Consider the following 14,738-nt stretch of genomic DNA (forward strand, 5'->3'; position numbering starts at 1 on the left):
GGGCACTGCCCTTGGTGTTGCCCTCCCATCCTGCTCTGACTGATACTGGGAACACAGACACAGGAGCCTTTGTGGTGCCCAGAACAAGGACATACCTTGACACTGAGCCCATGGCTCTTCTGTTGCCTTACAGCACTGCTTGACTGCCCTGCAACACCCCTTCATTGCCCTGCACCCCTTCCCTGCCCTCCAACACCCCTTCCTTACCTGCAGCAGCCCTTCCCTTCCCCATACCACTTTCATTCCCTGCAGTGCCTCTTCCCTGCCCTGCACCCCTTCCTTGCACCTCTTCCCTACCCTGCATCCTATCCCTGCTCTCCAGCATCCTTTCCCTTTCCCTTTCCCTTTCCCTTTCCCTTTCCCTTTCCCTTTCCCTTTCCCTTTCCCTTTCCCTTTCCCTTTCCCTTTCCCTGCCCTCCAGCACCCCTTCCCTTGCTCATAGGGCCAAATTCTTGCCAGTGCAGAGTTGCCCTGAGCACCTGCCAGGCACTCAGCGACCTGTGGTGGGTGCTGCAGATGCTGGCAGCTCTGGGAGCCTGGAGTGGGAATGGGGAACGGGGGAGGGATGGAGGCAGTTGGAAATGTGGTGCCCAGCAGTGTTGCCACAGTAACAGCCGTGGCAGCGTTTCTATTAAAAGGCCCCGTTTCATTCACGTTGTGCTGGAGCCTGGCCCACACACTCTCACTCAGGCAGAGGCAGTTTTTTGTGAAGTGCTGTAAGCTCTTTTTAATTTCTGAAATGCCATGCAAAAGTCCAGCAGAGCCTGAACTGCTCCAGGCCAGCAGCTGCAAACATCATTGAAATAATATAATAATATTTGGAAACTTGCAGGGTCAGCACCTCTCTCTATTACAACAGATAACCTTGAGCTTCTTGCATCACAGCTGAGAACTGGTTTTCTCTTTCTTTGGTAATTAAAAGCCTCCGTGCCAGGTTTGCATCAGGCCTCACTCCCTGTGTACTTTGAGGAGAATTGGTTTGGCACTTCAAGCTTCATCCTGCTGCTCTGGAGACCAGTGGGAATTGTGTCACTGGCTGGGTAGGAAAGGACATTCAAAGCAGACCTTAAAAGACTTTTGAAGGTTTAAACAACTGCAGTGGAGTGACAGGAGAAGGGAGAAACAACTGCTGTGAGGAGAATGGGTTGGGTTGTGATCTATTCATGGTTACATCCTTAAAGCTGTGATGCTGATCCACCTCCATGCTTGGCTGCTGGATTGTTTTCTTTCATGATATCCTGCAGCCATGGTCCCTTTTTGCAGAGGTTGCAGTGCCCTATGCTCCTGTGGCCTCTCTGTTCTGGAAGTCGGGACTAGAAATAGAAGAGTCAGGTCCCTGTGTGCTATAAATCTGAATTTCTCCCACTTGGAATTATTTAGACCTATGCCAGCTGGGCTGGCCCAGAATAAAAATAACTTTTTCTGTGGACAGTGGAGCTAATGACACCTGCTTCCTTAGGGATTCTTCTCCTTCATCCTCTAAATATTGCTCCCCGACTCCAGCTTCTTCATCTCTCCCACCTTCCCAATGAGCCAGAGGTAGAATTCCTGTGTCTGGACAGCTCAGCCAGCTGCTGCCTTGGGGAATGTTTATCACCCAAATTCTGTCCACTTTGCACCAAGTGCCTGTACTGCACAAGGAGGAACAAGGAGGAACGAAAGTACTTCTCAATCATTTCCAGAATTCCCATTCAAATTACCACTTCTTTGTTATTTTCCACATTTTTCTGGTAAAATCTGTTCAATGGCTCTAAAACTTTTGGAGACAGAGTGGAAAAAATGCAAGATCACCTAAGTCTTGTTTCCTAAGGAAGCCAGCCTGAAATGGGAAGTCTTGAATGTTGTCTGTAAAGGAAAATTGCTGTCAGGATACAGCTTTTATTTATCTTTCCAAATGTACTCCCACAATAAGGAGTTTTGAAGAAGGCCCAGGGAGAGGAGAAATACTGAAAATATCCAAGGTAACATCATTATTCACATAGGCAAGATAAAAACACATTAAGGAGTCCTGCAAACTTCCATTGCCTCAGAGTCTCCTATTTTTTATTTGTAATGTATTTTATTTTGCCATTGCTCTGCTCATGACTGTGTTTCCTTTTTCCCTAGTTGTTTATTGGCACTTTGCTGTTCACAATCCTGCTGTTCCTCCTGCCTACAACTGCACTGTATTATTTGGTGTTCACCCTGGTAAGATTTAACCCTTGAAACAAGTCAAACACTCTTTTCTGAGGTAGTAACAAATGGCTTCCTTGACATTTATGGTATCTATAAAGAAAATAAAAATGTGGGTGTCTTAGGAAGGATTCTCACACAGCTCATGTCTGTGTTTTTCCAAAGGGAATTCCCAGCAAATCCTGGCCAGCAAGACAAACTGTTCCTCTCTCTTTCTCTCAGAAGTTGTTTTTTTATGTTTCCGTTCACATCTGCGGTGATGGCCTCTCTAGTCTGATCCAGAACTTTTTTTTTTTTCAGGGAATTAACTTGCTGTATTAAATATTTTCAGCCAAGCTTTCCTCAGAGGCTAGAATTTCTTTATTTTTCTTTTCTCCCCCCAATATGACCAGTCCTCTCCGCGATCTGCTGGAGCCAAATTTTCCACAGACAGTGGCCATTCACATGCTTTCAGCATCTTTTTTGAGCCTTCTCTTTTCAGATGAGCTTGGCAGCAGAAAATAACTGCAGAGTGACAAAAGGAGGTGCTTTAGTCAGGGACAGAAAACACAGAGCAGGAAGCTCATTTCTGCCTGCTCTGCTCTTGCTTAAACTCTACGTGGGATTTCTTCAGGCCAAAATGAGCTGTTACAGCTCACTGTTGGAGAGGAAAATTTACATTCACTGGTACACAGTGATGAACTTAACTTGGAGTGGGAGAATTTGGGCTTCCTTTTCAACTGTGACTGCTGAAAGTGGAATAGTTCATGTCCTTGCTGGTCACAGCATCTCCAGCTGGAGCTTCATTCCAGTTACCCTCAGATTGCTGAGGACCCTCACACAGGGTCTGGATGCTCAGCACTTCCAGACATCACACCCACTATGGGAGGCTTTAGCTAGCCCACAGCAGTGTTAGATCCCAGCTCAGCTCAGGAATTTACAAGTGTTTAATCTCCTATTTCCTGAGATGTTCTGTTAAACTGGTTTTTGTAGCTCCGGTTGCTGGTGGTGATTGTGCAGGGTCTCATACACTTGCTGGTGGACCTGATTGACTCCCTGCCTCTTTATTCCCTCATCCTTCGCCTCTGCAGATCCTACAGGCTTGCAGGTGAGTCCCTCAGCTCTGCCCCTGCAGCACTTCAAGCATTTTGCATTATGGGCTTGATTTTGGTGCACGGGGTAACTCCTGAATTGAGGATGCAGTGGGGGTAGAAGAACCCAAGGCTTGGGTCGTGCAGGTGTCCCTACTGTGAACCAGTTCCTGCAAGGAGCAGGATGAGGATGTCAATGGAAAGAAATCTGAACCTGAAGCAGAATCAGGAGTACCTTTAGAAAGCCCTTTGCCACTAAAAATGGCATCCAAACAAGGACCATATAAACGAGGTCATCTTTTATTCCAGTTCTAGACTGCCAGGTCAGGTAAAAGTTCTGTGAGTCAAACATGGTGTGGAGCTGTGCCAGGGGAGGTTTAGGTTGGATCTCAGGGAAAGGTTCTTCCCCAGAGGGTGCTGGGCACTGCCCAGGCTCCCCAGGGAATGGGCACGACCCCGAGGCTGCCAGAGCTCCAGGAGTGTTTGGACAGCGCTGCCAGGGATGCCCAGGGTGGGATTGTTGGGGTGTCTGTGCAGGGCCAGGGGATGGACTGGATGATCCTTGTCCCTTCCAAATCGGGATATTCCATGATTCTCTGAAACAAACCTATAACTTCAGGTGGTTGGGCTCTGAAACAAGCCAAATCACAAAAATACTTGGAATATCAGCTGTTCCAAAGGGTTGGATCTACAGTGCTTGCACATCAATGGAGCTGTTTCAGTTCTGTGCTGACTTTGATTGACTGAAGCCCTGACCTGAGGTGTTTGGATGAATTTCAAAGCTCTGGGCAGAGTTCAAATAATTATTCTCTTTTTGAGACTAATCTGTCACCATTTTGAAACCAGTCATTGTTTTTCCACTTTGGGTAACCATAAACCATGGCTGGCACCAGAGTAAGGACTCATTTTGGAATGCTTTTAACTGTCCACAGCTATGGTTGATCTAGTTACAGTCAAGCACATCTAAATTATTATCTCCCATCCTTTTAAAGAGCATGCAGCAGGAATTTAGCATAGAAGAAAGAGCTTGATCATCAGTAAACCAAGGCCAGTCATCAAAGGCAGAGGAAGCTCGAGGCAACCTCAGCAGCTTTGTCTGCTGGAGCACTGCCAGGCTCAGTTTTGGGAAGGTAGAGCTGAGCTGTGTTACCAACTCTGTTGCTTTTCCATGGGAGCCTTCAGCAGGTTCCTGTGAATTTCCTGGCAGAAACATCTCAAACCCTTCAGGGCTGTCTTTGGAGAACAGGAGATGCTGCTGAAGAAAACTGACCCAGTAATGAGCGGGATGTAGGGCAGGAGGAAATCTTGGTGCCACTGAGAGGTGTAAGACCGTGAATTCCTTTAGGTTGTGTAAGGCCACAGGTTACTTCTCATTCCTGTTCAGCCAGGTGTCTGTTGCAGGAAACAAGCCCCCACCCAAAGCAGGGGATTGACTTCTGAGCTGAGTTCCTTAATTGGCACTGCAGTGCCCGGGTGCTGTGAGAGAAGAGACATCTCTGATCATTTCTGCAGCCTGTGTTCCTGGCCCAGCACAAAACCATGGCATGGCAACAGGAACAGATGGAGCAGTTGAATCCAATTCAAAGGACTTCAGAGAGTGCACATCACATGATGTCCTCACTGCTGAGGTGCTGCCTCCCTTGTCAGACTCACAACTTGGAGAAGACATCCTCTCGCAGGTGTTAGGGCAGCTGATTTTACAGGCATCACTAAGATGGTTCTACTAACATGAATGGATAGTTTTTCCTGATAGGAAAAAAGTTAAGTTCAACTCTGTTCAGCTGTGGCACGTGGCCTCCAAGTTCTTTGACTCAGGGTCTGAATTGACAAAATACTCCACTGATGAAGCCCAGACCAGGAGTAGGTGAATGATCCATCCACACACCTGAAACTAAATGCATTTTTTCTTTCTTCACATCCAAAGTGAAATATTTATGACTTCAAAAGGCCTTTTTTATCTAGATCATAGCTGATGTCCTCTGTGCAAGAGTTCTGTTCACCCAGTGCAGCTCAAGGAGTGCCATCTTGGTTGGAATGTGTATTCACAGCATGAAGAAAGGAACAGCAGGGGTTTCAGGGCTCTCAGACTGCCCACACACATGTTACAAGCATTATTTGATTGTGAACAGACCATCTCGTTTTTCCTGTACTTCCCTTTCCCAATATTCACAGTGGCAATGTTGGGACAGGTTTTGTCATATTTCTGTAGGACCTGCTGCAATTGCTGGAGTACAAACCAGCAGTGTCCTCGCTTGAGTGTGCTGTCATGTGAAACAAAGTAAATGAGTTCGTGTCCTGACCTCTCCTGTGCCATTGCTGATGCCCTCGTACAGGAAAAGCAGACCCCTGAACTCTGGAGTTGGATGGAAGTCATGGAATAGTTCAGGGTTCTTCTTGCTGGAGTGATCTGTAGCAGCTGAGCTGCTCTTCCTGTGAGACGGGAACTGCTCAGAGTCCTGAGCACTGCAGTCATCTGCAGGTCATTCTAAAATGAGTTTATAGCCTTTGTGTGCTCATATTTTCTTAGAAGTTGAAGACTCTTGAGCAATTAAATAATCTAGTTAAGAAAGTGTTGGCTTGCAGCTTTAGAAGGGAGGTGTGTGGCCAGACCTACAGAACCAGCATTTGCTGGGATAATGGACTGTTCCTGAGGTAAGACTCCAGAGTGCTCGAACACATATCTGAACCTTCAGTGCCTGCTTGTTTCTGTCTCTCTCTGACAAAGTCTGCCAGAAAAGTAGTTCCTGGAATGCCTTAGGCACTTCCTCATAGCCAAAGGTCTGTGAATCATGCTGAGCACTTTGGTCATCCAGCACATTTGCTTCTTGAGGCCCAGAGTACTCAAACATCTATTTCAAGGCACTGGGGAAGCCCCTCTATCAATATAATCCAGCAAAATGCAGATAAATCCCTCCTGTCCAGGACAGAAAAAGGTTTATGATTTGGGGACAGAGTTTAAACCAGAGCTGTGTGCTAGAGAGAAGTGTTCTATCTCAGGAGTGAACTGTATGATTTTAATTAATTCAAAGTTTGAGAAAAAAGAGAAAACATTTTGGTTTTTCATTGTGCAAGCGTCATAGAGATACTGCAGCAATGGCACTTACACTTGCAATGGTGAAGTTTTACTTCTGTTTGTGTTCCTGTCTGTGTTTGATCTGTGCCTTAGTCTTCCTTCTCTCATCTTCTCACCTGAAGCAAAGATTAACAGGGCATGCTTGGCTGGAGCAGGTTTGCAGAGATGGATTGGTGGTTTTATTTCTGTGAAGTAATTTGACATCTTTGTAGGAAAAATGCCTCTCTGGTGCAAGCTGTTACCTTTGAAACATTGTATTAAATCTGTGTGTGCACTGTGTCACTCTTGGAATCCCAAATCTTTCCTATTTATCGTTACAGTATTGGCAATGAGGCAAATCCAAGAGAAAATAGGAATGTGGCAGGTTTGATGGGGTCAGCCTGTTAAAAACATGTGGATGCTGGGATTGCTTCGAAATGTTTTAATGCCTCCAGGTCAGCCACTTCCCTCCCTCAGCCTGAAAGTGGGACAGATTTGCACATGTGTCCACATGAGCACAAATTAAAGCACGAATTAGCCTGCTGCTAACATGGAGTTCCCATTCTGATGGAAGTTTGGAAAAAGTGGAAGGTTTTTCCAGTCCCTCTGTCAGACTCACGTCTGGCTGGCTGATTTCTAGGCTTTGTCTTTGCTCTAGGACTGAGTTTTCAAGCTGGATGTGAGGGGTTACTTTTAATGGAGCTGTGTCATTAGGCTTAAAGCATTGTAGAGACAATCCATGCTTGAATCCATGTTGTAAATGGGGAACGTTCCCAAATCCAGAAAGGTTGAAGACAATTTCTAGGGAATCAGTGCTCAGCCAACAGCACTGGGCAGCAAATGCACTGTCTGTGCTCCAGGCGTTGAACCATGGAATATCCTGAGTGGGAAAGGACCACAGGGATCATCGAGTCCAACTCCTGGCCCTGCACAGGACACCCCAACAATCCCACCATGAGTTTGCTTTCCTTGTTTTGTGTCTTTGCAGCTGGAGTGAAGTTCAGAGTCCTTGAGCAGCAGGATGGAAAACCTCTGCGGCTCCTTATGCAGGTAAGGCCCCTGTGCCTTCCATGGCAATTCCTTCCCCTGGAGCCACCCTAATCCATCTGTGCTGCTCCCACTGAAGGGCTCCACTTCAAAATTATCAGCTGTAAAATGTTGAAACAAGGGAAATAATCTCTTATTGCTATGGCTGGCTGCTGCTTTCTGTGCTTTCTGATGCTCTGCTTGCATCCTGTGTTTGGAGAAAATGCAGTGCCCTGGATGGTGTGAAGTGACATGTGGAAGATGGGGAGGTAGGAGAAACACAGAGCTGTGTTGCTTTTGGGATTAACACCTCGTGCCATTATCACCTCCTGGCTCTGTGCAGCTTCATGTGATAATTGCTGAACACTGGGAGAAGCAAAAGAAGGCAGTTAAACCATCCAGAATGAAATAGCAGGAAGAGCTCTTCCCCTCCAGAGGTGTTGGAAAGCCTTGGCTGCTCCATGAGGCCAGCAGGACGAGAGCCTGGGGAAGATGAGAGATGAAAGGGCCTCCTGCTTTTCTCCTGAGTTGGCCTGGTGAGGGGTATGGGCAAAGCTTACCTGTGCTTTTGTAACCCATTCCCATGCTCTGGTATCAAAGATACTAAAGGAAATTATCTTCTGAAAAGAAATGAGATGTTGGCAGCAGGGGAGTTCTCCCTACACTTTCAGGAGTGAAATTTCCATCTCCTGACCCAGCAGGAACACAGCCATGTCCCAGGGCGGCTTTTCTTGCTCTCTGCATCCTAAAGAGGAGAGGCTGCCAGTAGTGTATAGCATTTATAAAAGCACTTGTACACTGGGGGAGTGTGTGGGAAGGATTTAAGTGCAGCTTCCCAGCCCTTTTGCTTTTTCCATCACCAGTCCCACCCTATTTCAGCAAAAGTCAGACTAGCAGGGAACCAGCAAATCAGCTAGTAGCAATTCCAGAGGGAATCCCTTCTACAGAAGTCTTCTAGGGCAAAACTAGCATTCTCTAAGCAAGCTGTCTTCCCAGTTCCTGCCTTTCAGTAGGATAGTGGTGTAAGAACCAAAATCTGCCATCCTCTGTGGCCAGGAGATTACAGAAAAAGGAAACCAGGCACCAGAGATGAGGCACAGGAGCTGCTGAGCAGAGCCTTTGGCATCAGTGTGTGTGAGAGATGAGGTGGATAGAAAGAAAAGACCATGACTTAAAGAGCAGAGGCAGTGAGTCATATGACTGTGATGAATTTTCCTTGGACCACTGCAGGAAGATCCATTTCTATCTGGAATATAGCACAAGTCATCACCTCAAGAGGTGGAAGTGCTGCAGTAGAAGTCTGTCTCAGCCTTCTGTTCCAATAAAAATGAGCAGACAATCAGAAAAGGGACTTTTTTGCTCTCTTTGTGCTGATGGAAATGAAAAATCGGCTTGTGTCAGAAATCCTGCTGAATATCCCACTTTCTGCTAGGCCTTTGGAGAGGGTAATCTAAAAAAACTGTTTTTTAAAGTGAAATTCTTATTTATTGTACATGGTGATGTCCCTTTCCTTGAGAATCTGCAGTGGCTTTGCCCCCTCTCTGTGTGGAAGCCCTCCTGGAGCAGTGCCTGGTGGAAGTCAGGCTGGATACATGGACCTACACCCAAAATAATTGCAGCTGTAGGTGATTGTTTGAGCTGTCCTGTGGGGTACTGGTAATGGATTAGAAATCAATAATGCTGGCTTTGAGCATTCCCAACCAGCTCCTGGTTCGGCCAAGAGATTATTTTTGATTTTTAAAATAGTGTCTCTGGAATGCAAAGTCCAGACCCTGGAAGGGGGCAGAGAATGAGGGATGATATTTCCATTCCAAAAATTACTTAATATTCTTCAGGAAGTCTTACATAGGTCAGTGTTTTCATTAGTGTTTAAAGTAATTTCTTTTTCTGCACAAGAAGGAATATTTCTGGCAGTGTGGCTCAACTGAACCAATAGTCCAGGGAGAAAACTGGCTTTAAGCTGAAGGAGGGCAGGTCTGGAGCAGATATTTGGAAAAAAATATTCCCTTTGAAGGTGGGGAAGCCCTGGCACAGGGTGCCCAGAGTAGCTGTGGCTGTCTCTGGATCTCTGGGAGTGCCCAAGGCCAGGCTGGATGGGGCTTGGAGCAACCTGGGATAGTGGGAGGGGTGCCCATGGCAGGGGTGAAACAAGATGGGCTTTAAGGTTCCTTCCAACACAAACAGGCTGAGATTCTGGGATTCTAGGACATGATGAGTTTAATCCATTCATGTACCTTCTGCTGAAAGTCTCTTCTCCAGCAATTGCTTTGGAAAGGGTTAAACAATAGAGGAAGGGAAAAGAGAACAGCTCAATTAGGATGGATATTCTAGCAGGGTTTATTATAGCTTTGACCTGCAGAACTTTCATAACGGGAACGAATACTGCCTCTCCACTAATGATGAGTTTTGCCTGTTTGCTTCCATCTGTAACAGGAGAGGCAGGGGTGTGAATTGCTCTGGGTGTAAGAAGCACAGGTCATTGCAGTGGCCAGTGTTACCCCTGGCTATCAGCCCTCTGCCCAGGGATGCTTCTCCACAGGAAATGTTGTGTGCAGACCTTCTAGCCCACACAGCTGATAGTCAAAGGAACACACGCTGTGTCTCTCCCTTGTAGAGCAGCAGTTCCTGTCCTCCTCCCCCAGAGTGTTTGCACTTAAGACACTCTGCTTTGCCTACAGCTGAGAAAATGGGCAGAAATAGTTACTTGGACTTTATGGCTGCTAGTGCTGGGGACCGGTTTCTTTGGCCTTTTCTTTTTTCCCCTGATTATTCTTTTCTTATAATTTTCCCTGCAAGCAGCTGGCCTGGCCTTTTTCCTAAACTTCCTAAGGACGCTTCTGTGTACAGGCATTTCCCCCTTCTGCTTGAGCAATCTTGTGCTTTGAAATTAATTTGACCAAGATCTCCAGGACTAATTCTAATGAACTCTTAGCTCAACCCCACTTTCCAAGAGCTCCATCTCTGTAGGCACTGGGGGTTCATCTCTCACCACTCCATGAGCTCCAGGCAGCTAAAGCAAGCCAGTGGCACAGGCAAGCTCCCAGAAACTCAGATGCTTTTTAGTGGACAAAAAAAAAATTTTCAGCTTTGACCAAGCAGTGACTCTGTGCATGGGTTTTGCTGTCTCCCTTTCCTTTTGTGACTGGATTTTGTGCTGTGAATTACAGTCTCCTTTCCCAGCGCTGCTTGGTTGGTTCCAGCAGAGCTGAACCCTTTTACTAGAGAAGGATGTCCTTCCAGTTCTCTCCACTGGCCAAGCTTTCCCTGCCTCTGTAAGTCCCCACCCCTGGGCATCTCTCAAAGTCTGTGCTCTGAGCCCCATCATTTCTGTGCCATCTTTTTGGTCCTCTGGAGACTGTGCTGTGCATCGTCTTCATGTGTCAGGTCTTGGCCACACTGGATCCCTCCTATGGACTTCACCTGTCTCCCTGTCCTGAATCCTTCACTGGGGTGAGCATTTCCAAGGTCTGACACGCTTCTGTCACCCCTTGTACAGTTAATGTGTCTGTTCACATCCCTGCCTTCAAAAGGTCAATGCAGCAACTGGAGACCATGGTCAGAACTTTTGTAGGCACAGACTTGGGGTGGTGATTGAAGTCAAATTAAAAAATATTAACTCAGCCAAGGAGACTTAATTGAAAATGGTAATGAAGAGCTCTGTGATGTGATCCTGTCGTGCTGGGACTTGGTTCCACTGGGTGGTTTTGGGTGATACCAGGTTTAATTTAACACATGGCTATGGGCTGAGGGCTCAAAACAGGTACAGCTAAACTGGTCTATTCCAGAGGAGTTCCTGGAGTCCCAGTGCATCCTTTGTGCAGTTCTAGATGTAGGTTTAAATCAGATATTAGGAAACATTTCTTCACTGGAAGGGTGGTGAGTTGCTGGCACAGCTGCCTAGGGCAGTGGGGGAGTCGCCATCCCTGGAGATGTTCAAAAGCTGTGTGGAATGTGGCATTTGGGGACATGGGTTAGTGGTGGCTTTGGCAATGCTGGGTTAAGGCTTTGACTCAATGATCTTAAAGGTCTTTTCCAAATGAAAAAATTCCATGATTCTGTGATTCTGTTGCTGTCTCCTGTCTCTCCAGCCACTGTCCCCTCCACGCTGGTGTGTAACACACGCCCCTCTCATTCCCCCAGCTCTAGTGCTGCTGCTTGTCTGCCCCTCTGCTTGGGAATGAGTCCAGTAACACTCCTTGCCAAGTTCAATTTGTTAATGTTGGGGGATGTTGGAGAAGGATAAGCAACCTTAGCAAGCCAGGGAGGGATTCTGATGCTGTGTGAGGAGCAGGACTGATGCTTCCCTTGCTGCTGTCCCTCTTTCTCCACACAGATCAACCCGCTCTCCTACGGAGGTGTGGTCCAGACCTACAGACTGCCCACCTACAGCTGCTATCCCAGGGACTCCTGGGCATCTCTCTGCAAGAAGCTGTTCCTTGGGGAGCTCATCTACCCTTGGAAACACAAAGGAGACAAGCAGAACTGAAGACAGTGGAAGAACTTAGGAACTTGACCTGAAAAACATACCAGCTCCTAATGCTTTGGGACCAAAGGCTGCTCAGAGCCAGCAACTGCTCCATCCCTTTAAATCCCTTTAGATTTTGGTAACATAGGAAGGGCTGAATTTTTAAAGGCAAGTATTTTTAAACATTATTTTTCAACTTTCTCTTATCTTACACTGTGTTTGTATATTATGCTAATGATTATTTTGGAAGCAAAAGGTTAAACTCGTCAGTGCCTCATGAAACCAGCGCTCAGTGTCATGGAGGAAGCAGCTTCCAAATGTTTTGGTGATGAATTTCTCCTTCCACATCAGCTTGCAGGGCCATAGCACAGCACCCCCTCAGGTGGTTCAGAGCCACAATGCCTTCAGCTAGAGCGTGTTTTGGATCTTTTATGCTTCAGCCTTCAAGCCAGCTGATCAAAACCATGTGGAGGATCAGCCTGTGGAGTCCTACACTGAAAACTGAACAGCTGGGTATTTGAGTTCATGGGATGTTTATTCATTTCTTCTGAGGAGGGCTTGCACTCACCCTCACTGCAGCACCAGAGAAGGTGTTGAAAGAGCGAGGCTGGGAGCCCAGAAGCACAGACTGTTGTATCATGATTCTGTGATTTCTCTTAGGGGAGATTTTGCTTTGGATACATTTCCAAAGTGCATCAGTGCTTGGCTTTCCATGTCCTGGTCTCATTTTGATGTGTCTCCTATTCGCTCTCTTTGGAAAGGGTGTCTGTGCACTGGAGGGTGATGTCCCACTCAGCATGCTGTGGTTGTATCAAATTTAAATACAGTCCTTACCCAAAATACACTTCCTCCAGCTCTGCTCGTTCCTCTGCCCCAGCTCACACAAGGAATCAGTGTCACTGTACCCTGCTTTTTGCAGTGGCAGGTGAGGGCTGTGCTGCATCCTGCCCCTTTTGCCCTGGCTGGCCAAGGAACCAAAGATGGAGGAGGAAGAGGAGAAGGTGCTGTGGCTGCAGTGCCCAGCCCTTCTCTGCGTGGCTGCCTCTGTATTCCAGTGGGCGTTGGCAGGGCAAGGTGCCCTGAGGCTTTAGGAGCCTTCAGTCAGCACTCCCAGGGACAGGGTCAGAGTTTCCTACCCCAGCCGTGTCTTATCCATCTGCTGGTAGCTGTCAGAGAAGAGAAGCGTTGTGCCCCCCTGCTTTAAGACATCCCTGGCCAGATGTATTTGGGTTGTCTGGAGCTGCTAAAAGCCCCTCATAGTGCAGTCACTGCCTCTACAGGCATAGCCTGAGCAGGAGAGAAAGAAGCTCAGCAGGCAGGTGCATGGTCCAGCAGGCAAAGCTCCAAGACCTTCAAGGTTTCTTGGGGACATGTGAGGGAGGCAGGACTCCATGGGCACTACACGATGCCCTGTCACCTTGAGCCAGGGCACATCACTGGGGAAAGCCAGTGTGCCCCCCCACCCCATCTGGGACATCCCTGCCTGCAGAAACTGGAGAGAGCTTGTTCTTTGATGATCCGTGCTTACAACTCCTGTGCAGCATCTTCTTGTCTTGGAATTACCACTGCCTGAGAAATCTCTGCACTCCAGGTGGGAATAACTGCAGCCTGTGATCCATTTAGTGGATGAATGGTCTAAATAACATTTTCACTTCAGCTGAAGTCAGTCATGAGCCCCATCCTCATCTAGCACTGAGCAGGGCAGGTTTACACCTTACCTCCCTCTCATCTTTCCTCTGGAGCTCCTAAATGATATCCCCTGGTTCCTCTCACGCCTTCACAGTTCAGTTTGCTGACTGCTGTGAGAAACTTTGTTATTTTTGGTCTTGTGAAAGTAATGTTTCTAATATCCTGGCTTTTAAAATCTTTCTGTGAGACCAGACAGTTCATGATGGTCCTAATCCCTGTCCTTTGGGATCAAATGTCATGAAAGCCCTAGAGACAGCACATAAGCCATGAAAACCAGCAACTGTGACCTTCCTATTGGGAACCTGCCAGATGGATCAGATGTTCCAGTGTTGGGTTTGTTTACTAAAGGCTGATACTAACTCTGGGGTGGGGAAATACCAAACGGAGAAAAAGCTCCTCCTCAAACCTGAGATCCTGACTCTTCTGCAACAGAGAACCTAGAGCAGCCCAGTGGGCAGTGGCAGCTCCTTGTGGGTGCAGTTCTCCTGTGTCACCTGAGCTGGTGTCTGAGCTGCTTCTCTGCTCCTCACACTGGGTGTTCTTGCCCACGATGGTATCTGAGCATCTGAGTTGCTTCTGCTGGATGTTTGCCACGTCTCTCCTCTTCCTTTCCAGTCCCTGAAAGAGTCTTCCCCCACCCTTTTCCGACTCTGTGCAGAGACATTACAACAACATAGCAGACATCCTGCTCAAGAACACTTGACCTTATGTCATCTCTCTAACTAGAAATTAGTATCAGCCTCATCTTCCAGGGCAGCACAGACTGGCCCAGCACTGGCATTTCCTCGGGGAAGAGGCTGCTGGTAAGGCTCTGGCTCTGATTTATCCTCAGATCCATATTATCCAGAGCAGCCCTTGGATGAGAAGTAGTTAAAAATTCCAGATCTGCCATTCCTACCACGCACCCCTTACAGCAGGCAGCAAGCAGGCTTTGCCAGCCATCACTCAAAGACTCTAATCTTACAGACTTTTTTTAATACTGCATTTCCTTATTATTATTTCTCCCACCTTTTGGTTCCCAGTGCTGCCACAAACCCCCTCTTTACTTAGGCAGGGGTTTTTTGAAGGAAAATGTGATTCACTGCATGAAACTCTACACTAGAGAGAAATTCTGCTTTGGAGAAATACTTTCTTCCCCTAACCAGGACAGCATGTGATGATGCTGAAAGGAAACCTCAGTGATTACACTGCACTGAAGGCTTTGGTTATGGGTTTGGGAGTTTTCCCTGATTTTGCAGCTGGACTGTGCCCTGTTCAGGCCCAC

The 14,738-nt window shown here is 47.2% G+C and overlaps 1 protein-coding gene across 4 annotated transcripts in view; it reads left to right on the top strand.

Annotated features, from left to right (window-relative positions):
• Positions 1-12,629, top strand: part of PIGQ (phosphatidylinositol glycan anchor biosynthesis class Q) — a 34,949-nt gene extending 22,320 nt beyond the window's left edge. For 2 of the 4 annotated variants that reach the window (XM_014888552.2, XM_088174682.1), the window contains exons 8-11: positions 2,107-2,187; positions 3,145-3,259; positions 7,283-7,344; positions 11,654-12,629. In XM_014888552.2, coding sequence (XP_014744038.2) covers positions 2,107-2,187; positions 3,145-3,259; positions 7,283-7,344; positions 11,654-11,806 — 411 coding nt within the window. In that variant the 3' untranslated portion in view covers positions 11,807-12,629. The remainder of the gene's footprint in view (positions 1-2,106; positions 2,188-3,144; positions 3,260-7,282; positions 7,345-11,653) is intronic. The other 2 variants (XM_088174683.1, XM_088174684.1) reach the window with 2 other exon arrangements.
• The last annotated feature ends 2,109 nt before the right edge of the window (positions 12,630-14,738 follow it).

This window comes from Sturnus vulgaris, chromosome 16 (genome assembly GCF_052056855.1).
Source record: "Sturnus vulgaris isolate bStuVul1 chromosome 16, bStuVul1.hap1, whole genome shotgun sequence".
NCBI classification, from domain to species: Eukaryota; Metazoa; Chordata; class Aves; order Passeriformes; family Sturnidae; genus Sturnus; species Sturnus vulgaris.